Below are 25,672 nucleotides of genomic sequence, written 5' to 3'. Positions count from 1 at the left end.
GTTAATAAAAGCTATTCAAGGTTACATTCTCCTCGAAGTGAGTGCCATCTCTTGCGGTGTTGTAGAGCATGCCCCATGCTGAAGTCTGCATATTCCGCTGGCTTGCCTTGTCAACCCGAGAATACCCTAATGACTTCCTCTCTCTCTCGCTCTCTCTCTCTCTTTCTGCTGAACCACACTGAAGTCATCCACTTTTCCATGTAGCTTCAAGTTGGAAGCGAAGGCTACAAGGAAGAGCATCAGGGGTAGGAAATGAACAGAAAGGAAGCACACTAATGAGGTGTGCTCCATTGGCTTGAACCCCCCCGAGAGGAGGGCGCGCTCCATGCACTCCATGTGCTGGATATTAGCCTGTGTATGCTCTATGGACATTTTATTGTTTGATGTAGAAACAAAGCAAATGTCATACAGTACAGTGGCATCCATTGTGCAATTCATTCTTTCATAGGAAATATTCATTCATTCATTCATTATCTAGCATTTATCGTCGCAGGGGTGCTGGAGCCTATCCCAGCTGTCTTTGAGCGAGAGGCGGGATACACCCTGGACTGGACTGGTCGCCAGCCAATCACAGGGCACATATAGACAAACAACCATTCACACTCACATTCATACCTATGGACAATTTGATATCTGATATTCGCTGTAATTGCATTTTTCAGGCAACATTCTCTAGGTTTCTACTTTAATATCTTATTGATTACTTTTCAATTTGTTGAGCATCATACAGTTCACATAACCTAATATACCAGGCATACAATGCGAGGTTGTTGGAATTGCTTAGTGTTTGTCGCCACCTGGTGGTATAAACCAGATACACTGACTCATAACAGAAATACAATACCTCTGTTTGACTGTTGGATATGGAATATCATCATTCATTTGAAGGTATTATCTATTCATTCTGCGAATAAGTTGTTTTCACTTATTTGTTCTTTTGAATGATCAGCTGCTCTATTACATAAATGAACGTTGAGCTTTTGTTTTCCTTCTGGCCGATAAGAGCACAACTGCCTGAAGTCTAAAACTAGCAGGGAACACGCTAGTAGTCGGGACTAGATCAGTACTCTCGAGGTTTTTATTTATTTTTGTTGGTTTTTTTACAAGCAAGTTCATATTAGGAGGAAAGTAAAACTGAAATTTTGAATGATAATTACGATGCTAAAATGGTGTATATAATAATATTTCAAGAGGTGACATTTTTAACACATTTTTGTTGCTTATCTTTTTTCAATTATTAGGTTTTATGAAGAACTTTTGTGGCAATATGGGTTATGCAAAAACAAAAATACTTTAGGAGCGTAAAATTAAAATGATGAATGATTACGAAGATTATTAATGATTGTCATTACGATTTAAAACTGTTACATATATTATAAAAATGTCACTTTCGGTTGAGCCAAAAACAAAAAACGTCACTTCCGGTACTTCGGTAGGTCTGATTTTAAAAGCTGCGCCCCCTTGCGGTTGGGGTGACAGTCCTCCCACCAGTGGCTACCGGTTAGCCTGCTTGGAAGCTGTTGTCTGCGCCCCTCCCCTTTGACGATGATGATGATGATGATGATGATGATGCGTACCAGTTTGGGACGTTACTAGACGGCGCGTTTGTGTATCGAAACTGAATAACCGAATCCCCCTTACGTTTATATTGAGGATTTATGTTTGAGACTCAGCTCCGGTACATGACGAAGGTAACGTTGTACACACAATTTAACGTTTTGGCGCCAAATATGTATTGAAATAACCCGCTCATGTCGGTCGGTAGAGGGTTCGGTGGGTCCGGAATGATCCACGACGACCCACGGGAGAAGGAGCAGCACCGAGACGGGAGTAATCCATGTGGAGGAGCCCAAATAGGGAGATGAAGAGCGCCATGGCTTTGACGAAAACAGCTTTATTCGTGTGTCTGCACTATTGTGAGTGTGTATACTCTTTTCTCCATCTGTCACACTCATTTGCATGATTGTGTGCCCACACTAATCACACTACGATGCACTTGTCATAGGATGCAGCAGCCATCTTATGCAAGGATGTTCTTCTCTGCATCATATATACAATAACAATACAGTGGTGTCCAAAGTGTGGCCCGGGGGCCATTTATTGTTTGGCTGGCCTTTCTACATGTTGGAACATTCTAAAAATATAATTTCTGTTAAATATTATTAGTTATTAGTATCAACTTTATACCTCGGCCTTCTTGGCTTTGTTGATCAAGGCCTGTGTTGCACTGTGGAGGGATTTATAAAGGAGAACTGATCCATCTGATAACATAGTTCTATGTTAGGGAGTGCAGCTGCACAATTTGCTGCCTTTAAGTGTGCTCGGATCCCAGAAAACACATGTGAATTTAACTAAATGACGATGGTGGGTTTGAACACACCCTCATTGCTCATACAATAATAAGACTGCTAAAGTGTGAGTCAAATGTTGGGCTACTATTAAAGGAAGTAATGTTTCAAAGCTGTTTAATCTTTCATAAGGTGCATTCAATGTTTAAAGTTGTAATGCTTTTGTGGACAGTTGATGGCCGGGTGCTTTCAAAGTGTCTTCTTTTGTGTGGGAATTCTTTAAAAACAATTAAAGTGTGGAATAGTGCCATGTTAGTAGCAAAATGTGTCAAAAAATGAGCAGTGCACCTGAACGGCTGCACACAAAACTAGTGAAACTGTGCACAAACACGCACTCCAACTGTATTGTCTGTGTTATTACTTTTCTGACAAACACACCACATATAGTGGCGTTATCAAACCCAAACTTCTCACACAGCTCAATGTACTCTACAAAACACTTAGTTTTGGGGCGTTTTTTTGTTAATCACCACTTTTAGGAGACTGACAAATAAATGTGTGTTAAATGTTAACAAGTTTGGTCGGAAAACATGGCCACCACCAAGCAGGGCCATGGGCGGGGCTTCGCTTTAACTGCAAAAAAGCTCATTGAGCCTTTGTGCAAGTTATTATAAAACTCAAGTGTATATCTATCACATGCATGCTAGCATATTTTGACCACAAATACCATTTAGAACCCCATAGTGTGCTAACGTTTTGGCATGACTGTACATAAATAACTGCAACATAATCAAATATGGCTACCACCTTTACTTAAAATACTCTCACTTCTACTAAGTAGCATCTTCCTTCGGCAGTAGTGTAGTGTGCCTGACTATTTTATTAGTTTATTTCACAATACCTTCAAAAATGTGCATTATTGTAACCTTTGTGAAGATCTGTGAACCATGATCTTTGAACCCAAACAGGACAAAGCTAATTCTTGCCTCTGCTTTTGCATTTTTCAGTGAATACTTGACTTGGCCCCTCAGTAAGGTTATCATATGAGCTTTATTATGAATGATGACAAGCGCTAACGACAAGGATGAGTTTGCATCTCGGCCTCCCAGTTCAATCCAGACACACAAAGCTGCGTTGTCCCTATCAGTCCCAGCGCCATGTTAATTAGGCCTTGATCCGCTTAAGCCTCCCGCTGAGTCGTGGACTGTGTCATTATCCATGGGCGTGTCACTGTGAGGCTCACACACACACACACACACACACACACACACTTCCAGTATATCAGGTTCGTTCAGGTAGTAGTAGTAATCCACTTTAGGTGAGGGTCAGTGGGAGTCATCCAGAGATGGTGCATTTAGTCCTCCACTTTTGCTTGCAGATTAAAACCACCAGGCTGGACTCCAAAAACATAAAAAATGTGAGTCCCTCTTAACACAGTCATTGTAGCCAAAAACGTGCTGCACACATGAGAGCCTTAACTGTCGAGTCAACAAATGACTCCCAGGCAGAATTAAAGGTCCGATATAAGGGTACTTTTTTGTTTTGTGTTGTACATGTAATGATTAAAAAACATTCCGAATGTTTCCTTGGCTCCATGTGAGTGTACACTGATTTTAAAGATAATGTACATAGCACTGTACGTCTAATATCTCACAATAGTGTAGCATTAAGAGGAGTTGCAGTTGGACTACCCAGCATCCCTTGCGGACATTTAACTGTTGTGTTTAGCGCTTTCATTCAGTCATTGTTACTCACAAAGAAGGGTAGTTTGTTGTATTGTATGTGTGTTATCTGTAGTCCCGTCACTATAATCAATAAATCATTTAGCTACATGATAATTAAAAACAAATGCAATAATTTTGTCAGTTTTCATAAATTATGACACACAATGTGAACTACAGAGTATTTCTTTTTTTTTGTCAATATTCATACAATATAAGGAAAGCGAGGCTTATTCAAAATCAAAAGTTGTTTTATTATGTTGTTTATTTAAAAGCTCTTCATATTCCAATTATGTGAAATACTCTTGAGAAATGAAAGTTTATTGCTTTAATATGGTATATTTGTATTATTATGCTATATATTCTCATTACAATCATGAAATAATTGTGTCAACATAATGTTGACAAGAAAGATATTATATTATTGGCAATAATTTGTAACACTATTATCGTCCAGCTAAATTTTATTATGGTGATAGACCTAATTACTTGTTATGTGTTGGATAGCCCAGCATGCCTTGTGGACACTTTGTAAAACACAGGTAAAATTTTGTTTGTAGTTAGCGTTTAGTCGTTGTTAAACACAAAGAATGGTAGTTCATTGTTGTTGTTTGTTAACTTACCTCTTACATGTTTTGCTGTTGTTGCTGTTTGTATATATATTTGTTTAATGGTCCAAATGTATTTGTGGCGGGCCCAATTTCTCCCCCGCCACAGTTTGTTAAGTGCAATAATGGGGTAGTCGATGCAGGAAACACTGAATGACAACATGAAAAGCTGTCAATATGATTGCATTTAAAAAGTGTTAATATTTAATGAATTGTTATGGCGTGGTAGCGGTAATAGCTGTCAGTGCTGTCATCCCATATTTCCCCTTCAGCTATTAAATATATTGATTCCCACGTTATTGATCGCAGGAAGAGTGCTAACCCTACAGCACGTCACCAAATGCGCTCTTTTCATGCTTTTATTGTCCTCTGACCACAGTGCTCCAGCATGCCACCTGCCGTGAGGTAACCCTTCCCAAGGGACCCTTGTACCGCGTGGCCGGCTTCAACCTCTCCCTGCCCTGCTCCGTCTCCGGCTACGAAGGCCCGTCCAAGCAAGATTTCGAGTGGTCCTTGTTCAGGGACGACTCTGGCGGAAGGAAGCTTGGAGTGGTAGCCACCAACGACAACAGCTTCCCCTATGCCCAGTTCCAATCCCGCGTGGCAAACGGAGAGGTCAGGGTGGAGCGGGACTCGGGGGACAAAGTCCGGCTGGTGGTCCAAAAGCTGCGCACGGAAGACCAGGGGGAATATGAGTGCTACACACCCAGCACGGACAGCAAATATCTGGGCAGCTACGCTGGAACTGCTGTTGTTAAAGGTGAGAAGATGCACTCATAGGACAGGTTAGGATGATAACCTTAAATCAAAGAGGTATGGCATCACATGACCACTCAATATATGAAATGGCAATCAATATTTCCGGTTGTTACATAACAGTGGTCTCTCTAGTTGCAGTCATCTCAGTCATATCTTGTCACTTAGCATAGTCATATTAATATCAGGGTTACATCATCATCATATTAGCGTCAGAATATTCTGCCGCTCAATCCCAGCCAGCCAATCACAGGGCACATATAGACAAACAACCATTCACACTCACATTCATACCTATGGACAATTTGCAGTCGCCAATTAACCTAGCATGTTTTTGGAATGTGGGAGGAAACCGGAGTACCCCTCATGCAATACTCCCTCTCATAGTACTACTTGAAATGTGTTTGATTTCATTGAAAGTATTTTTAGGTTATGTAATTATGATGAAATACATACATATGATGTGTGATATTTCAGGCTGAAATAATTTAGAATATAAAAAAATATTTTTTCATATGTACTATATTTACAGCAGTTTTGGGAGAGCTGACATTGTACGAGGCCATCTTATGGGTTAAAAATGTTATTGTGTTTGTAGTTGTCATCGCATCCCTCTCACAAGTTAGCTACCAGACAACTAGCACAATAAATGTGCTCTTCATTGACTCAAATGTTTGGCTAAAGCTCTTGTATGGATCCCATTGGAGATTAGCCTTACTTAAAGTACTGGCCTCTGTTGAAGGTTCAATCACAAAGTCAACATGCTCCTACCTAAGCCTGATGGGTGACATTTTTCCATTGACACACACACACACACACACACACTGTGTGTATTATTTGGCCTCATTATCAGTTCTTATTCACTGGTACATTCCACGTGAGATGACAACAGCTCTGTCCAACTGTAGGGCGAAGCAGGAAGTAGCCTTCTCATTTTATTGCAAATCTCAGCAGCTGGTACAATCACCATCACACACACTGGCACGGCCGATTTTAACATTATACTTTAAACATTATCATCCAATTGTAGCAGATGATACTTTTCGACTAGCAAACTTCTGGCACTTGCAACTTTTTTTGTAGCTGTCCTAAATTAAAAAACAAAAAAACAAACAAAAAACAGGCACATATTCTTTTAATTCTCAGAAATACACAGTGTACTTGAATGCCTCATCAGTGGAAGGCAATTTTTTTAAGGGGAAGGAAGTGGACACCAAAATTCTGCGTGTGTTCTGTGAACAAATAAACCACACGCGCCCACACAGACACACAAACTGATGTTCCACTGAACATGCAACATCATCAACATATTGCCAAAAGAGTACATACTCACGAAAAGTTGAATTTTATTGAGGGACAAGTCCCATAATCCATCTTTTCACACATTTATACATCTTTTGCATATGAACTATTTCTCCATGCCACCATTTTACGCTTGTCAGTGTGATTTACATGGAAATGCCAGGTGTATCCAAACTTTTGACTGGTCCTGCGTGTTGCCAGAGTGATGGATCATTTATTTCTAAATTGCTGTGATAAAAGAGTCCATGTTTGTCGTCCTGCAGTAATCCGTGACACGCTCCAGATCAGCTATTCCCGCTCCCTCACCAGCCAGCCCGTACCGGAGGGCGCAGAATTGACTCTGACATGCTCGGCCAGCATCGGCTCAGAGCAGCTCACCCACCTGTCCGTCACCTTTGGGAAGCGAGGTGGCTCGAGTGGCAGCATGGAGATCATCTCCATTGACAAGATGTTGGGGGTTGTGCCGGGAGGCGCCTACAGGAAGCGCTACGACGACGGAGAGATCACACTGGAGAAGCGCAACGGGGATGGTGGCCAGGGCGTCTACGTGATGAAGATGAGAGCGCTGCAGCCCGACGACAATGGGGCGTACTACTGTGAGGCTGCACAGTGGATCCGGGACCCGGATCGCACCTGGCAGAAGATTGCACACAGGACGCTGGACATTGGCAACCTGACCGTCAGACCACTCTGTGAGTACCATTGTATTTTCAACCCTTGAAATATCATCAATGGCAAGGTCAGCTTCACTAAAACTACTATATATATATTATATATATTGATTTGCACATTTCAGACCTAAATATGTTTATCTATGAGTCATTGAATAATGAATAATGACCGAAAACAGGAAAAGTTTCATCCAATTGAACAAAAAAAATACAATTTGAAGCCAGAATATTTGCACAACACCACTGTTTTTTTTAATTGTGGAAAAAACACTAAAAAAGCAAAATAATATACTCCCTTTTTTTACATACACATCTAGTGAAACACACATTTATTATTTCAGTATCCTTGGAGAAAACAGTAAAAGGTGGGAATTTTGGCTACAGGCTTTCAATTGGAATTGGCGACACCAAATTGTCCATAGGTATGAATGTGAGTGTGAATGGTTGTTTGTATATATGTGCCCTGTGATTGGCTGGCGACCAGTCCAGGGTGTACCCCGCCTCTCGCCCAAAGACAGCTGGGATAGGCTCCAGCAACCCTGGGACCCTAATGAAGATAAGTGGCATAGAAAATGCATGGTTGAATGGATTTTGCATTGGATTCCCATCTGGTGGACAGATTTCAAATTAATCTGTAGTCCAAATTGATATACAGTGTTCCCTCATTTATCCCAAAATATCCCACAATAATTGAAATACACAACAATATTTTTTTACAATTATAAAACAGTATGTATTTTAAGGCTGTAAAACACCACATAATACACTTTATACACTTATCTCAGACAGGCATTAACATCTTCCCGCATTTCTTTCCTGTTTTAACACTCAAAAAAGTTCAAACCTCTGTTTGAATTTGAATGATTAACCTTCAAGGTTGGACACAAAAAAATTATGAAGTGACTTATGCGTATTTCACTCCTTTGACCCTGCCTCTTGTCGTCGTGGCACCAGCGTTCCGCTCTACTGCAGCATTTTTGTATCCTTGTTAAAACATATTGCTGTGCTGCCATTTTCCCTCCCTCCCTCCATTCTTTGCTTTTTGTGTGCAACTGCAGGTGCCTTTGACAGTACAGAAAGTGTCGTCAACATTGTGGGTGTTGTCAGTGATAAAACTTGAAACTTAAATACAGCACTTCAGAATAAATATGGCAAACCAAACGCATTCTGTACTGTAATGCTGTACAGTCCCTTAGCCTATCAGGACACAGAACACACACTCAAAATTGGTAGTGATCTTGTTGTGCAGAGACATGCGGCGTTTTAAAAACATGTTGAGTCAGTGGGCGGCCTGTGCGTGTGTGTACTATAGCCGCTGGCTACATTGGACTCTTTCCAAGCAGAGTGCTGGGATCTTAACCCATCGTCTGGCCCGCTAAGAGGTTTGCTTGATTGGCAGAAGGCTTTGCTCCTTCAGCTCTTTGCCCACCTTAGCCTATATTGGCTCTTTGGCCATCACATCACTGACAGGTTCCATGCTCAGCTCTCTTGTTGTTGATGAGCTATGTGAATGTGTTGCTCCACAATTTGGACGTGTGCCTGTGTGCCTTGCAGCCATTCAAGCTCTTGTGTCATTTCACTGACTTCAATATTCTTTTCATTCACACATGGACACTGAAAGAAACACTTCAAAAACACACTTCTGCTTTACTTTGAAGTCCTGCAGCCAAACCACTAGAAGAAAGACTCATATGGTTGATCTGTAACCCTGAATACATCCGCATTTCTGTGTTGTTGCATCTTATTTAGTAGTGGGTTCAGGTCTACGTCCTCTTTTCTAGGTTCCTATTTATTACATGTAGGTCATGTACTGTATTTGCATGAAAATGTGTTGAATGGGGCACAAACAGTGTGTGTATTATGTAAGAATGCTCACTGACAAGCACCTCTCCATGGTGGAACAATAGCCCGACACGCCCCCTTTTGTTTGAAGGGATAATGCACCTCTTATTAGTGGTGATGGTTAGACACTTACAGTGGGGACAGCTGACAGACAATCAAACCTAACCAGTAGGATTTTTATACAACAATTGTAATTATTATTTTTATTTTACTATTATTATACAGTAAATAAATAGATGATAAATAGATGTATTCTAGGGGAGTAAAGGTTGGGTCTATGAGAACCAGATGTGATTTTAACATTTATTTTAAGATTTTGTACAAATATATTTGTATATAATAATAAGATCATGTAATATATACAGTTGTATTTAAGTACAAATGTTGTACATATTTCATTCATTCATTTTCTACCACTTATCCTCACAAGGGTCGCGGCGGTGCTGGAGCCTATCCCAGCTGTCTTCAGGCGAGAGGCGGGGTACACCCTGGACTGGTTGCCAGCCAATCACAGGGCACATATAGACAAACAACCATTCACACTCACATTCATACCTATGGACAATTTGGAGTGGCCGATTAACCTAGCATGTTTTTGGAATGTGGGAGGAAACCGGCGTACCCGGAGAAAACCCACGCATGCACGGGGAGAACATGGAAACTCCACACAGAGATCGCAGAGGGTGGAATTGAACCCTGGTCTCCTAACTGTGAGGTCTGCGCGCTAACCACTCGATCACCGTGCAGCCTGTTGTACATATTTGAAATATATTATTTACTGGAGTATTTTTAAAGTAGTTATTTTAACCTAAATGTTCTATATTACTCCATTCACAGTGTGGGTATGTTGGTACCGATTACACAATTATTTCCCAAAAGGTAGATTTAGAGAAGTTGACATTTTGTTGAAATACTTGATGTGGCAAGTAACGACAAAAGCATCATGGAGTCAAGAAACGTGCTGACTCGCCTTCTCTTTGTTTGTCGGCAGCTGAATCTCTGAGCGTGGAGTCGTCGCCCAAAGGTGAGGTGACCCTGCAGGTGGGTTCACCTATGCTCCTGAGCTGCCAGCTCAACGGGATGCCCTGGGACGTGGACTCGGGCCTGCTGATTCAGTGGATGAAGACGAACTCGGCGGGGGGTGTGGAGGTCAGGTTTTGAGACGTGATAGATGTTGAGAAGATGTGGAGAAGATGTAGCACGTCTTGCTTGTTCCATTGAAGGTGGAGGTGGCCCGGATGAGCCCAAACGGAGTCGTGAGCTGGGGCGACGACCTCAGCAGAGCCAGCGGAGGCTCAATGGAGAAAGCGGCGCAGGGGAAATACACCCTCAAGTTGTTCTCCGCCCGTCCCTCCGACTCAGGCGTGTATAGCTGTATGGCGAGCGTGTACACCGGGAGGAGGAGTCCTGCTCCTTCAGCTGCCGCCACGCTCACTCGGAGGTCTGAGGGTGTTACGGTCAATCTGAAGAGCAAAGGTTAGAATTGTGTTGCTTCTATAAAGTATTTGACTCAACAGCGCCTCTGCTGGTCAGATCCATGTATTGCACTCCATCCATAAGGCGTTCCTTCCACCCTTTGTAGATGTTCTGGTGTCCGCCTGGTCTCAGCTCCCCCGAGGCCCGCTCCTAAGGCGAGGAAGCACCATCACCCTCATCTGCAACGTCACCGTGACGACCACAGGCCCCGCCCAGGCTCAGGTGCAGTGGTGGCGACGGCCCCTCCCGCAATTGCTGAACAGGAAGCGTGACGCCGGCCCGACGGAAGCCCCCGTGGAGGTGACCCCTACATTGGTAGCCGCCCTCATGTACGACGGCGTGGTCAGGGTCTACAACGGCAGCAGCGAGGTCAGCGTGGACCGCCTGTCTGCCGTCAGCTACCGCCTGAGGGTCCACTCAGCCTCCGACGAGGACCAGGGCATGTACACCTGCCACGCTGAGGCCTGGAGCCAGGACCCCCACGGAGGATGGTACAACACCGGCACCAGAGCCGAGTCCAACGCGGTCACCGTCTACTTGTACGCTCGAGGTAACGCCCTCACCTTAAAGCTACAACTGCACAATAGCAATAGCATAAATATTACACAGACAATAATACATACTAAACAAGAATAAGAATGAACAAGCAAGTCATCATTGCTTTTTTTTTATTCCTTTTTTTTTCTTAATTTTACTTCAGCTGCCGACCTCCTCCTCATCCCCCTTGTGGTGGGTGTGTCCTCCGCCTTGTTCGTGGGCATCGTCATCATCGCCACGGTGACCTGCTGCTTCATGAAGCGTCTGTCGAGGCGTGCTCGCAAGTAGAGCGCCATGTCGGCTCAGGGCAAGACTTGAACGTGAAGACGATGTTTTCAACCGGATGAACTTCTCACCGGTCGGCCGAGGCCAAACCTTTTATTTTATTTTTTTTTATGTGTTTTATTTTTGTACTTGCCACCAAACACGAGCTCACAAGGAGAGACTACAGTTTCTATTGATCCAAAATGGTCTTTCCAAACCATATGACTGTCACATGACCGCTGAATGGAGCTTTCGTCTTCAGAGTAGTACTACATAAGGAGTACTACATACTGACTGCTCCTACTGATACTATGCTGTGGTACTTCAAGAACTAGGTATGAAATGCACTGAGCTAAAGTGTGTAAATATTACTATTCTGCAAACCTGTCTTGTTCCTGGAACTAAAACCACTTATTTCCTGCCCATCTCTTTACTCAACTGCAGAGAGTAGCAGATGTTTGACTGTATGTAGTTCACATTAAAAGCTCACCAGTTCATGTCTATTGAATTTCCAGTTTCTGGCGGGATTGTGGAAGTGTTTGAAGTCTTGCGACACGGCTGTAAGACCATGCTGATTTGTCCTAGGCTGCATTCATATGATTTATTAATTTTTTTTTAACCAAAAATGTCAATGTTTTTTTGTCTTTGCTGAATTTACAGGCGAGTTCCACACAGTTCTGCTGCTATGCTATTTATGACACAGCTAAAGTGGAAACGCTAGCTAGTGAACTGTCCCATAGCGCTAAATTCCACCTGCTCATATTTTCCCGAAGCCACTTTTTGAGGAAATATTGTAGTTTCCTGTTGTTTACTTGACTTTTTGTGTGTATTTTTTACAGGTGCGTCCTTTACTGCCAACAACAGTGCTGTGACCAAACAATTCCCTGTTGAAATGTCACTTTTATGTCCTTCCTGTCCTAAATCCTGATTATAAATGTTTTGCATGGTGAGCCACTTTGCCAAAGCAGCGTCCAATCCCCCGCATGATGTACGTGCACGCACAGCGCTGGCTGCCTCCCATTGCAGCTCCAAGTGTGTGCGCCTTCATCACTAATCCCACTTTAACACCATCCGACACTCACAGCACATGTGTCCATGTGTGCATGCGTCAAACCCTTTACCTTCAAAGTGTCTTATGTTCTTTTTGCATTTTGTTTTACCACTGTCCCTGAATGCATCTTTAAAAAGACTGCCGGTGCTCTTTGCAAACGTGCCACTTGATAAACCATTGAAATAAAACCACTCTGGATTCCAGCGTCACTGTGATCATTTTTTTTTCCTTTATGAACATCATCTTTTCCATTTCATATACAGCTGAGGTGCCGTGGAATGCTGTGGAAAAGCCTGTTGTGTATTTGTCCAAACATTCCTGGTGCTTACTGAGGTTTTTCTGGGTTAAAACCAGCCTAGCGGAGGTTTTGTGTGGGATGATGCTGCTTTGGGAGCGCAAGTTTAAACACAAACGTCTTGCAAGCTAAACAAAGTCAAAGATGAGTCCTTGGATACTGAAGAAGATTTATCCATTTTGCTTTATGTAGGTCCCACTAAGAAAAGATTTTTTTTACTTTTCTTACATAATGAGAGCCAAAGCTCTGTTACTTACCAATACAACTCCAACTACAATCATACACATAATAATACTAATACAAAGTTTTCTTTACATATCTGGTAAATGTACTGTCTTAATAAATAAGGGGCTGCACGGTGTACAAGTGGTTAGCGTGCAGGCCACACATCTAGGAGACATGGGTTCGATTCTCTGCTCGGGCATCTCTGTGTGGTGTTTTCATGTTCTCCCCGTGTATGGGTTAGCGACTCCAAATTGTCCATAGGTATGAATGTGAGTGTGAATGGTTGTTTGTCTATATGTGCCCTGTGATTGGCTGTCGACCAGTCCAGCCCAAAATTGGCTGGGATAGGCTCCAGCATATGAAATGTAAGCAGAAATACACACTGCGGATACCACACACATACAGTACGTATAATAGTGTGTATTACTGAAGCAGCAATGCAATACCATGGCAGTCATCCAACTCCACTACACGGAATAGTGTGTATTAAAGTGTACACAGCATTACTCCCCATCGCTTAATGCTAATCCTGCGCTTCCTGTCTGTGACATGGCAGCTACACAAACACAGGCTTTGTGGAGGCTGATAAAATGTACCTCCACGTCATTCAACCTCAACCTGGGCGGGATTAAACATGCAGCACATGCACACATACACACCGTAGGTGTGGTAGCTTGAATTTAAATGAGTTTGCAAAACAATGACAGGTTTTATTTGCATTGTATGCAGTACAATGCCGTTGCATTGCAATACAAACAAACACAGGTACACCTACACAATCCAAGTGTACCTACTGTAGTGTATAAATATATATATTACATATTTTAAGCAGTATGCTACATGTCAGCAAGGTTTTTATAGCAGCAGATGGGATACCATGTGTGTTATTTTATGCTAAATTTATGTTATCCCTCACAAATAAACTGCTCATATTTTATTATATCACTTAATAGTACAACCCTGAATAAAACAATACATACCATGTAGTAGTCTTGGATCCCCTCAAAAAAATTATTACTATTTCAATATTACATTTGGTGCTATTGGCATTAACCCCTAAATAGGGTTTTTTAACATTATTAGAGCCCTGTAGACATTAAATAGCACCCCTATAGTCAACTGTACGCTTCACTTACACGTTATGAATGATTTTTAGCTGTACACGGACTACTTCATATTGTTTCAAGTGTGAGGGGTGTACTCACATCCTGCATACTTACACCAAAGTACAAATTCACAGTCTTTGAGGAACGATGAGGAGAAAAGAAATGGTTCCTTTCAGTCCGTTAGGTTCAGAGGTTTGGCTTCATCTTTTGCACGACCACGATCGAGGCGTCACCAACTCCCAAACACTATTCTGTAAAAGCAAAGACTTTCTAGTAATCCTCTAATCCTTTTATACTTTTGATGCTTTAACGTGTTGTTACATTATAATCTCCATTGTTATCTGTGTTTAGATACAGTGTGTGTCTGTGTAATGTGTGTGTCTGTGTAATGTGTGTGTGCGTCAACGGATGCCTCAGCAAGGGGGAGGTCCTGCAATTCATAACGTTAAGTACGCCATCTGTCAGGAGTAAATCCTTTGACTTCATCAAACGCAGGGGGCTTTCCAAGGGTTAAATACAAGTCGTTGTACTCTGTGTGTGTGTAACAAAGCTACGTTCATTATGTGCATGATACGTGTGTGTGTGTGTGTGTGTTTATGCATTTGCGTTTGTCTTGTGCAGATGCTCACAAGTAGACTGACTGGATGGAGGACGAAGACAAACATCTGGTCATGATGTCTCACTCTGACATACATCTCACACAATCTATGTTTTTACTTCCCAAGTGGAATTCCAAACCAATTTGGGTTGAAAAACAGTGAAAAGCGGTAAAGTGTGATGATAACCATGGCTCTCAACCAAAAGTAAGGAAAGTGGTACTTGTGGTGTCTGTCCTGGCTGATCCATACAATTTGGCTAAAGCGACATTAGCCACGTATACATGGACCCAAATATTCCAATTCCATTCGGGTTATTTGCTCAAACGGAAAGACTAGTATTCACCTCATTCCAAAAGAAAAGTGCCAATCCGAATGAATATATAATCGGATTCACAGGGGTGGAATATTCCTTTCCCCAATCCGATTGAGGTATCTTGTACCCGCTCAAACGGAAAGTTGTCAGGGTGCGTTCTTCTTCGTGGTGTTTTTCTTCTTCTATTGTTTATTGGCGGTTGGCAAGCTTTTGTGTGCATTAGCGCCATCTGTGGAACAGAATCTAAACCCTTCTATACTCCATTCACAAGTCCAGTTTTATTAAAAAAGAAAACACATATCTATATAAAACATGTGCCGAGCTTAATTATAAAATATTAGCAAGATTGAACTTTATCTTTTTCTGTTCCCGGGTGCGTTCTTTCAGCGAATTCTGAGATATGATGTAACACGCAGCTCGAGACGTTCTTCGATTTAAAAAAATGGAGGCGAGCAATCGGCACTGGACTGCTGTGGAAAGTTTGTTTTTGATTCAAACTAAATTTCAAGACTGGACGAACAAAAATTGGCAATACGGAGTTATTCCAACAAGTGAAAGAAAAACTCAAGGAAGTTGGTATCACGTGATGTTGATGTTTACGTTTTAATGCGCATGCTCCATTGACTATTCTGGTTGATTATAGCGGCGCATGTAGACAAGAGATTGGAATATTCCTTTCCATGTATACCATTGCTTTCGGAAAGGTCAGTAGGAAAGATTCCATTCGGAAAGAGAAAAACTCCTCATGTAAACGTGGCTAGTGATGTGAAGAAAACTGGCTTCCCAGGCATAGGTCAGTACTAGTGTGTCATTTTGTATTGTACTGTGTTAAATACAGTACATACAATAAATACATACCCCGGTACGAGGACATCGTATCTGGGCGTACCACTCCTGACAGTACAGGCAGACCTGCACGCCTTGGCCCAGGAAGAGACACGCCCACATGATGATGTTGAACACCGGGCTCTGTCGCTTGTCGTTCATGGTGAAGTTGAACACCACTAAAAGAGGAAGAATGCATATAATGATAATTTTTATACGATAATATTGAACAAATTAACAATCAGGGTTTTATATCCTGTAGCAGCTAACACGGAAAACTATATTTATCTTACAACGCCTAGCTAGCCGCTAATCTCAGTGTCACTCGCAGATGGAGGAGTGGATAGCTAGCTCTTAATTTCAATAAAAAGACTCAACAAGATGCTAGTTTCCCGTCAGGATTTTTAACCTGAGGACTGGAGCTCACATCTTGTGCTGGAAGACACAGCCATCCCAAGGAGAGCGGACATTGTAAGTCTTTCTTTACTGCTGTTGTTGAAAGATGTAGCGTTAGCTCCTGGGCTAAATCAATATACCTCAGAAAGAAGTTTCGGTAATCAAAATACTTTAAGATACATGTTACTATCTATGTAATTTGTTAATGCATGAGGTTTTTTTTAGAGGGCTTTGTAATCTATACCGCCCAATGATGTTAGCTAGGCAGCATTGTTAGCTAGCTCATACTGACTCATTTTTTCTGGTTATCATGCAAAAAAAACATAAATACTTCACCTCCAAAGATAGCAAAGAGGACAAACATGACAGGATAGAAGAAGCCAAAGCCCATGGTCAACGCATACTCGTGTACAATGGCGGACACGATGAAGACGGACAGCATGCCAGCTGTCCGGAATTTTCTTTTTGACAGCTGTGGGAATCAGAAAAGGAACAAAAGTAGGTCAGAAGTCAGCTTCCTACTGGGAAGAATCTGACCGCAGCAGTGAATGCCTCGCTTGTTATGACAGAATTACCCAGAGGAAGTCCCTGTAGCCGTAGTAATACAACCAGTCATGAACCACGACATTCCACGTGCGATAATAGTTGGCGAAAGAGGTGGAGTTCCACCAGTCCTGTGACACAAACACAGCATCGTATTATAGCACTTTTCACGTTGTGGCAAATCTGTGGTTTGGCCTCCTATAAGAAAATATTGGGGTTGTTGGGGGCCCCCTGTGGCTCACCCACAAAACGATATTCTGCGGCGTACACCCTGGACTGGTCACCAGCCAATCACAGGGCACATATAGACAAACAACCATTCACACTCACATTCATACCTATGGACAATTTGGAGTCAACAATTAACCTAGCATGTTTTTGGAATGTGGGAGGAGACAATTACAGAAACAATAGGAGGGTTTGGAAGCTAATCTAATAATAACAAAAAGTGTTATTGCAAATCATAGGCATCAAGCTAGCAGGAGAGTGTGTCAAATATGTACATTTTTTGGGGGGCAAATGAATTTCTTTTTTTTCTATTTTTTAATTGAAAAGGTCATATCACCTTGTACTTCGGTACATTATTTTAAAAATAAATAAATAAATAAAACCCTTAAACTGTATTATGGAAAGCAGGAAGTGAACAAATGTAACAGTTACTGATTGTAAAAATACCAGATGGAGGGGTAGGATTTAATAAGCTTTGCTTCTTCCTACTCCTTTTGGACATGTGGAACTAGGAACTGATTATGGGATGCACTCAATTGTAATCTGATGCATGTTCAAATGAAATAAAACCATTACCATTACCATAAATAAGCACTGACGGAAAAGATGACTGCTGTGCATGTGGACATCATGGGACTCTTGCACACACACACACACACAAATACACACAATGGTGGACTATACTAATCAATCAGTGATGGCGGGGTCATGAGTCCACAGCCGGCAGGGAAATAGGAAGTGATGGACCACCGGCACAAACAGAATTAGACTGATAGGATCTAATGCTGGATGAAGAAGTTAGAAGGTTACCATTCGGGCGTGTCTATCTAGAACATCCCTCGATTCGATTCGGTTCGATTACATGTAAAAAATCTTGCTCGGCTCACCTTGTAGAACATTCTGTCTGCAAAACGAAGAAGCTCCCCAAAGAGGTTGAGCCAGCAGTGGAGGAAGGCAAAGAAGCATAACAGCAGCAGCATTATACCTGGGGGGGGGGGGGGTCATGACACAGTATTAGGGACACTTTTGAAATTCAGTTCAAATGTTAGTTTTTTTTTCCCCAAACATCCATAGTTGGTTTGTCTTAGGTAGTTAGGGCTAATTTACTTTTGGTGCACACCCATTTTAATGAGACAATCTTTGGGGGAGGGATGTTAGGATATTGTTGTTATAGTTTGGTATCTTCAGGCCAGAAAGAACATTCCTTCGTCTGCTGGTTTGAAAGTCGTGTGAACAAATCCATTTACATTAAACTGCTTATAACAACGTCCAAACACCCCTCCCCCAAAGATTGTCTCATTCCATGAAAAGAGAGGGAACTAACAAGCTGTTTTGCCACCAGGCAGGGGACCTGCTTTTATTCCCAGGACTCCAGAGTAAGAAACTGACCTGCAAAATTGTTAAAAAGCAGAAAGTCCTTCCTCATGCACAAACTTCAAAATCCAAACCAGATGGTATGCAAAGTTTAGTTAAGCTCAATTTTTTCGAACAACATTTAATTAAACACAATACAACAGCCTATAAGTTGAAATGACTCATATTTTAGAGTTAAATAACAGACCAGTTTCTGTTAAAATATGCTTCATGAATATAAAGCACACTACTGCTCAAACGTTTGGGATCACTTGGACATTTTTTGGGCCAGTCTGAGATATGGCTTTTTCGTGGCAGTCCTGCCATGAAGTCCAGCATCCTGAAGTCGCCGCTTCACTGTTGATACCGAACACTGATGTTTGACGGCTACTATTTAGTACAGCTGCCAGGCGTCTTTGTCTTAAACTACACACTCTCCGATATTTGTCTTCTTACACAGTGTGCATTGTTTTTCTGTCCTTGTTAGACCCAGTTTGTGTTGCTCTCTGAAGGGAGTAGTTAACAGCATGGTAAGAGATTTTAGTTTTTTTTTAGATGGGTTTTCTAATCTATTAGCCTTATAAAATGATTAACTTGGATTAGCAGCCATACCAGGACATTGATGCGGTGGACTGACCTCTATGCAAAAATGTAGATCGTTCTTTGAAAATCATCTGATTCATTTTAATTGTTTGTGAAATGGATAAAAATGTTTGTGAAATGGAAAAAAATGTTTGTGAAATGCATGAAAATGTGTTTTTCTTTGGAAAACAAAGAAATTTGCAAGTGATCCCAAACTTTTGAGTGGTAATGTACATTTACTAGTGGTCCAAACCACTTATTTCAGTATACAGATGCACCACATTTCATTTACTTTAGAGTGGAAATAAATGCAATACAAGTTTAATCAAGAGATGAAAATGTTTTTGTATGAAAAAAATATCAAACCTTGACACTAAAGTATTGTTACTAGTGGTCCAAATCACTTATTTCAGTGTACAGATGCACCACATTTCATTTTAAAAAATCATACTTTAGAGTGGAAATAAATGCAATACAAGTTTAATCAAGAGATGGAAATGTTTTTGTATGAAAAAAATATCAAACCTTGACACTAAAGTATTGAACCAAACCTTTAATTTTCCATATCGCTGCACCCTTAGTGAATATGGTATTAGGAGATGCTCTGAGTCTATAATAACCTTTTCAGCTATTTGTTGGACTAATCTACTTGCATAACCTTAAAATGACTCTCCGCTGCCAGTTAAACATTCACTAACTTACATAGATACAAGATAACATAGAAGTTGGTCCTTTCTAAAGGAGTTTGTGTGCCTGTGTGAGTGCAATGCTATTAGGATAGTGGATAATAAGAAGTACCTGGTAGAATTGAGTGGAAGACAGCGAGAACCATGGCTCGTTTACTAAAAGGCTGGTTGGTGTCAGACGTGAAGACGGGCACACAGAGGCGCACCAGGATGAAGTAGCCGTAAAAGAGGCAGCCAAAGATCTGCAGATAGCAACGCAGTCAGGATAAAGAATAGATGCAATTACACTAAAGGGAAAAAGAAACAGCAGGCTATTGAAAGCATTTTACCATAGTCAGAGTAACGGCAACATACTTCCACCTAATGTGTGTGTTCCTGCAAAAAAAACACAAAAAATGCAAAGCAAGTGGACCATACCAAGCTTATAAAAAAGAACGTGGGTGCAAGAAGATCTTGTCTCACCTGGGATATGATTCTCTGTAGATGAGAGTAGGACAGAACAGGAAATAGAGATAACTGGAACGTGTTGGGAACCTGATCTTCTCTCCTGAAAAGCAGTTGTGTGAATTAGCTGCTGTTTGTGAATGACATAACAACTGCGATTAGTAAAACTCATCACCACTCGACCACCGTGTAGAACAGGGGTCTCAAACATGCGGCCCGTGGGCCAAATGTGGCCCGCAGGACACTAGTTTAAGGCCCCCGCCTTGATATGAAAGTTTAATGTTAGTGCGGCCCACGCAAGTTTGATATGGATGCTGTATGGTATCATGTACCCAGAAAAAATGATTACGTTTGATTAATGTTCATGTTAAAGGTTAAATAACTGTTAATAGTTATCCTCCCTATCCGTGTGGAAGTGGTAAGTTTTGGGCTATTTAAGTTTAAAGGAAATAACTTGAAGGCTACCGTTTAGGTCGTTAGCTCCTTAGTTTGCGAGTTAGCATGTGTCTCAAGACCCTGCAGTTGCGCAATATGTTGTAAATAAAAAGGGTATAAATGTGACTATAGTCGTGTTTTGTCATGTCTACAGGGCTCTAATAATGCTTTGTTCATTTTAATCTGAAAAAAATAATTTGTCTACCCACCAACTATACGTGGTTTCTTAAGTTTTTATTATTATTATTATATTTATTTATTACTGATTGATTGATTTTCTTTATTCTTGATTTGTTTATTTATTTTTCATCTTATTTTGTGCAGAAAAATAAAAATTAAGATCTTTGAGAACAGTGGAATGTTTTATCAGAGCTTTTATTGTAGAAAATCGGAACCAAAACACTGAAAAAGTTTGTATATTTTTCTGTTTTTAATAAATGCGTTTTTTTTTTGGAAAACCTTATGCGGCCCAGCCTTGCCCAGACCCTAGTTCCAGTGGCCCCCAGGTAAATTGAGTTTGAGACCCCTGGTGTAGAAAACCCTCCCAAAAATGCTCTGTTTTACCCTTTGATACACAACCAATTGCAACCCAACCCTGCCGTCCTGTGATTAATTGTATGATTAATTCAGTGATATACATGTGGAATAGTGCTATGTTGTTGTGAGTAATGAGTCCAGTGTAAAAATAAACCAATTGCTGTAGTACTCTACCTTCTTTGGGTGCGTTCTTCATAATAATGGGGGCAGACTCCCTCATGAATGAGTAGCTCTTCATCAGGAATCGAATCTGCAGAAGATGTTAATAAGTAATATCTTAGTCACTTTATGAGCTTTATTTTATTGCCTTTTCATGACATGTATCAGCGCAACCAACGGTCACTAAAATGTCATGACTGTGTCATTGGGTAATGTGTCATCCAGGTACATTTAATCAAGCTAAATCATACCTTGTATTTAGATATGAAACCTTTCCTTTTGTCTTCACTTACCTGCTCCAGTATGACAATGAAACGTGATGCTGGGGGCAGCTGGTGCTCCACCACCATGTAGATAGGGAACAGTCCCAAAACGCATGTTTGGAGAACAGCCAGGACCAGACCTGTGCCCACAGATATGCCCAACTTGGAGGTGGAGCGATGGTATGATGATCCCCAAAACACCAGGGCATAGTAAGGGAGGAGCAGGGTGTAGACAAACATCAGCAACCACACCCAGGTGACTGTTCCCAGTTTCCCAAAGGCATAGAAGAGCAGGTCAAAATCCAGAACCAATCTGGAACAAAAAGTCTCAATGTTAAAGGAAGCTGCTGCAGTGAATTTTCTAGCGCTTTTCCTCACGAGGGTGGCAGGAGTGCTGGATTGACTGTCAACGCTAGTGCTTTCCATTGCCAAATAAACTTTTGCATCTGACAGCACAAAACTATGGTGCGTTTGAGGGAAATCTTAACGCTTGATGGAAAAAACATGATCAGTGAAGCATAAAGTCATCCATCCAATTATACCACCACAAGGGTTGCAGGTATATTGGAGCCTATGCCAGCTGTCTTTAGGTGAGAGGCGGGGTCACCAGCCAATAACAGGGCACATATAGACAAACAACCATTCACACTCACATTCATACCTATGGACAATTTGGAGTCACCAATTAAGCTAGCATGTTTTTGGAATGTGGGAGGAAACCGGAGTACCCGGAGAAAACCCACGCATGCACAAGGAGAACATGCAAACTCCACACAGAGATGGCCGAGGGTGGAATTGAACCCTGGTCTCCTAGCTGTGAGGTCAGCGTGCTAACCACTCGATCGCCGTGCAGCCCACTAATAGGTCAGTCAAACATAAAAAATGTTGTATAACTACAACATATAGGAATATTTTTCAAACAAGAAAAAAAAAAGTTTATTCATTGTAAATTTCATAAAATTTTTGCAAAACAGGATTTCTCATTTCTAAATCAAATACTGTCATAGTTTCAGCATAGAAACATGTTTATGAATTCGCAAATGCTGTATTTAACATCATTAGAGCCCTACGGACATGAAATAACACCCCTATAGTCCGATCTTCAGGATCAGGATCGTCTGCCACTGTATTTTGAAGATCGGATAATATAGTCATAAAATTTTGTATATTAAAGGGCTCCACCATGCAGACAGAATATCATTATGTCATATATAAAATAGGCTAAACCAGGACCACCATTTGAACCCATGTGACAAGGGTCCTGGTCATCCACATCTACTTCTTTGTCATATTGTCATTCTGCAAGGTCCCCTTCAAATAATATCACTTTTTTTTCCCCCAGCAATTTTTCCCATATCAAAATCAATAATATCTGAGGGTAGATGTATCGAATATGCCTGCAGGCGCTCACTGAGGTGAGCAAAGCTTCAATCCGCAAACAGCATCGTAATAGTTTACTGTACTCAAGACAGCTTAATCACTCACTCCATCTTTATTGGCTGGTAGAGGAACACAGGGTTTTATTTATGTGTTTAAAAACGTTTCACACTAACCTTCCCTGGTCGATGTAGTCAACAGCTAGCGTGCTCAGACAGAAGATGAGCAGCACGGCCACAAACATGTGGTAGATGGTCCTGATGTGGTTGATCTCAAACAGCTCGCTTAGGAGAAAGTGGAGGAGGAATAATTGGGGAAAACAATGTGAACTATGATCTAAACACCAAATTGAGAGCTTCCACTCCTTACAATATTAATGAGTGTGCTACATTGTTACATAATGCAACATTATTACAAAATATGGTGCGCCTCCCTCTCTCACGGTGCAACAAAAAGTAACACATGTACAACAGATATTCATTCATTCATTCATTCATTTTCTACCGCTTATCCTCACAAGGGTCGCGGGGGTGCTGGAGCCTATCCCAGCTGTCTTCGGGCGAGAGGCGGGGTACACCCTGGACTGGTCGCCAGCCAATCACAGAGCACATATAGACAAACAACCATTCACACTCACATTCATACCTATGGACAATTTGGAGTGGCCAATTAACCTAGCATGTTTTTGGAATGTGGGAGGAAACCGGAGTACCCGGAGAAAACCCACGCATGCACGGGGAGAACATGCAAACTCCACACAGAGATGGCCGAGGGTGGAATTGAACCCTGGTCTCCTAGCTGTGAGGTCTGCGCGCTAACCACTCGTCCGCCGTGCAACAGATATTGTATCACAAAAATGACTTAGGTATCAAAACAATCCCACTTACTCCAGCAGTGATACTCGCTCCATGAACACTTTTCCATCGTCCATCCTGTGAGATCTAAAATGAAAAAGCACCAGGATTTGATTCATGAACTGACCCATCTTGACCCATGTGCAGCTCTCACCTGGATGAACTGTTTTTCTGTTTTCCATTATTAACTGCCGCATGGACGGGTTCACTCAGAGTTTTGTCCAGAATGTCACTCAACTGATCCTGGACCTGCTGCAGGATCTTCACCTTCACCCTCTACAAGGACACACAGGAAATGTTTCACGCCATAAAAAGCACAAGTGTGAATGAATATAAGACGTTTATGCAGTATGTTACCTGTGCATGCTTGTGCCACTGGGTCACATCTTCCAGCTGTACATCATCTCCACTCCCGTCTGTAACACAGCATGATAAATAATAAGCATGATAAACAAAACATTTCATAGGAAGTGGCATGGATGGAGGTAGCCAGATGAGCCCAAAGGGAGGCTAATAACATTGCAGCGCCCTGGAGGCACCAATGAAATGCTTAGTGAAATGAAACTGGAAAAGGTAGAAATAGTTGTTTATTTTCATTTTGAACTTGTGGGGGTACTTGTACATTTTCTGGCTACCTTTTGAGTGTTAAGTTGCTGTGTGATGAGTTGAACGTTCATTGTAAGATGACACAGTGAAGTAACAGAGATGTCATGAAAATTAGAACCTAGCCAGATGAGCCCAGAGGGAGGCTGATAACATTGCAGCGCCCTGGAGGCACCAATGAAATGCTTAGTGAAATGAAACTGGAAAAAGTAGAAATAGTTGTTTATTTTTATTTTAAACTTGTGGTGGTACTTGTACATTTTCTGGCTACCTTTTGAGTGTAAAGTTGCTGTGTGATGAGTTGAACGTTCATTGAAAGATGACACAGTGAGTCAGAATGTTTTTGTTTTTTCAATTTTCAATTCAGTATTTGAATAATTAGTAGTCATACTGAAGTAACGGAGATGTCATGAAAATTAGCCATAAATTAGCCGCAGATTTCAAAGTTTAAAACAAAACGTGCATGAAAACTTTTCTACATGTTTGCAGTCTGCTGTTGTGAATTTTGTTGATTTCCTTGGTTAAAAAAGTTTTGTATTTTTGTAAGTATTGTATATCTGGACATGTTCAGCATAAAACATCATATTTCTCATACCGGGACTGCAGGTCTCACTCGTTGAACGGGTTGTGATGTTCCGATGTTTCAGTCCGTGAGGTTGCTGTGCACTCGCCATGATGACCACAAAGACAACCTGGCTTTTTGGAGTGGATTCTGTCAAGGTAAAAACATAAAGAGCCAAATATTCAGTATCACTGATACTATAATAAGAACTAGTGATGGGTAGTTTGGCTCTTAAAGCCAGCTCTTTGAAGTGACCAATGGGAGCTGGCTCTTTGATGTGAACAAAGACTCTGTCTGTTAAACCCACACATTATTGGTCAACATGTGTTGACACTGAGTAGGAGGAGGAGGGTGGGGGGTGGAGGGTTACACACACATCACAGTCGTGAGCACAGACAGGAGGGAGGGAGGGAGAGGTTAGAGAGTGAAAGAACGTTGCACCAGAATTGGAAGCAAGAGAAGAAAATGAGCAGCAGGAAACAAAAACTGAGGCACTTTGTTTTTCTGAATGCCAATTTTTGGTAAAGACTAGCAAAAACCTTTACCTGGATGCTGTTATGTCGTTTAGTTTTGTGCATTTGGTTATGTAATCTGCGATTGGCTGGCAACCAGTTCAGGCTGTACCCAGCCTCTCGCCTGAAGTCAGCTGGGATAGGCTCCGGCATACACCTGCCACCCTAGTAAGGATATACAGTATACTGTACTTGCTTAAAGCGCTGTACTTTTATCATCAATGAGTCCAGAATAAAAGTATGTGTCATTATAGCATTT

The 25,672-nt window shown here is 41.5% G+C and overlaps 2 protein-coding genes across 2 annotated transcripts; one reads left to right on the top strand and one right to left on the bottom strand.

The window, feature by feature from the left end:
• The first annotated feature begins 1,464 nt into the window (after positions 1–1,464).
• On the top strand, positions 1,465–12,345 carry igsf8 (immunoglobulin superfamily, member 8). The gene is made up of 8 exons (XM_058055478.1): positions 1,465–1,691; positions 1,766–1,916; positions 4,997–5,377; positions 6,939–7,367; positions 10,180–10,337; positions 10,412–10,664; positions 10,771–11,214; positions 11,365–12,345. The coding sequence occupies exons 2-8, from the start codon at positions 1,838–1,840 to the stop codon at positions 11,487–11,489; spliced, it is 1,869 nt and encodes a 622-aa protein (XP_057911461.1). The 5' UTR covers positions 1,465–1,691; positions 1,766–1,837; the 3' UTR covers positions 11,490–12,345.
• A 479-nt stretch (positions 12,346–12,824) lies between these two features.
• soat2 (sterol O-acyltransferase 2) lies at positions 12,825–25,117 on the bottom strand. The gene is made up of 15 exons (XM_058055479.1): positions 24,935–25,117; positions 24,094–24,152; positions 23,891–24,012; positions 23,770–23,823; positions 23,059–23,166; positions 21,536–21,818; positions 21,258–21,333; positions 20,130–20,214; positions 19,997–20,042; positions 19,780–19,909; positions 17,934–18,031; positions 16,851–16,949; positions 16,612–16,747; positions 15,913–16,058; positions 12,825–14,393 (listed from the first exon to the last, which is right to left on the bottom strand). Exons 1-15 carry the CDS (start codon positions 25,011–25,013, stop codon positions 14,343–14,345), a joined length of 1,572 nt encoding a protein of 523 aa, XP_057911462.1. The 5' UTR covers positions 25,014–25,117; the 3' UTR covers positions 12,825–14,342.
• Positions 25,118–25,672: the final 555 nt, after the last annotated feature.

This window comes from Doryrhamphus excisus, chromosome 18 (assembly GCF_030265055.1).
Source record: "Doryrhamphus excisus isolate RoL2022-K1 chromosome 18, RoL_Dexc_1.0, whole genome shotgun sequence".
In the NCBI taxonomy this organism is placed as follows: Eukaryota; Metazoa; Chordata; class Actinopteri; order Syngnathiformes; family Syngnathidae; genus Doryrhamphus; species Doryrhamphus excisus.
This window is presented reverse-complemented; position numbering and strand designations above follow the sequence as displayed.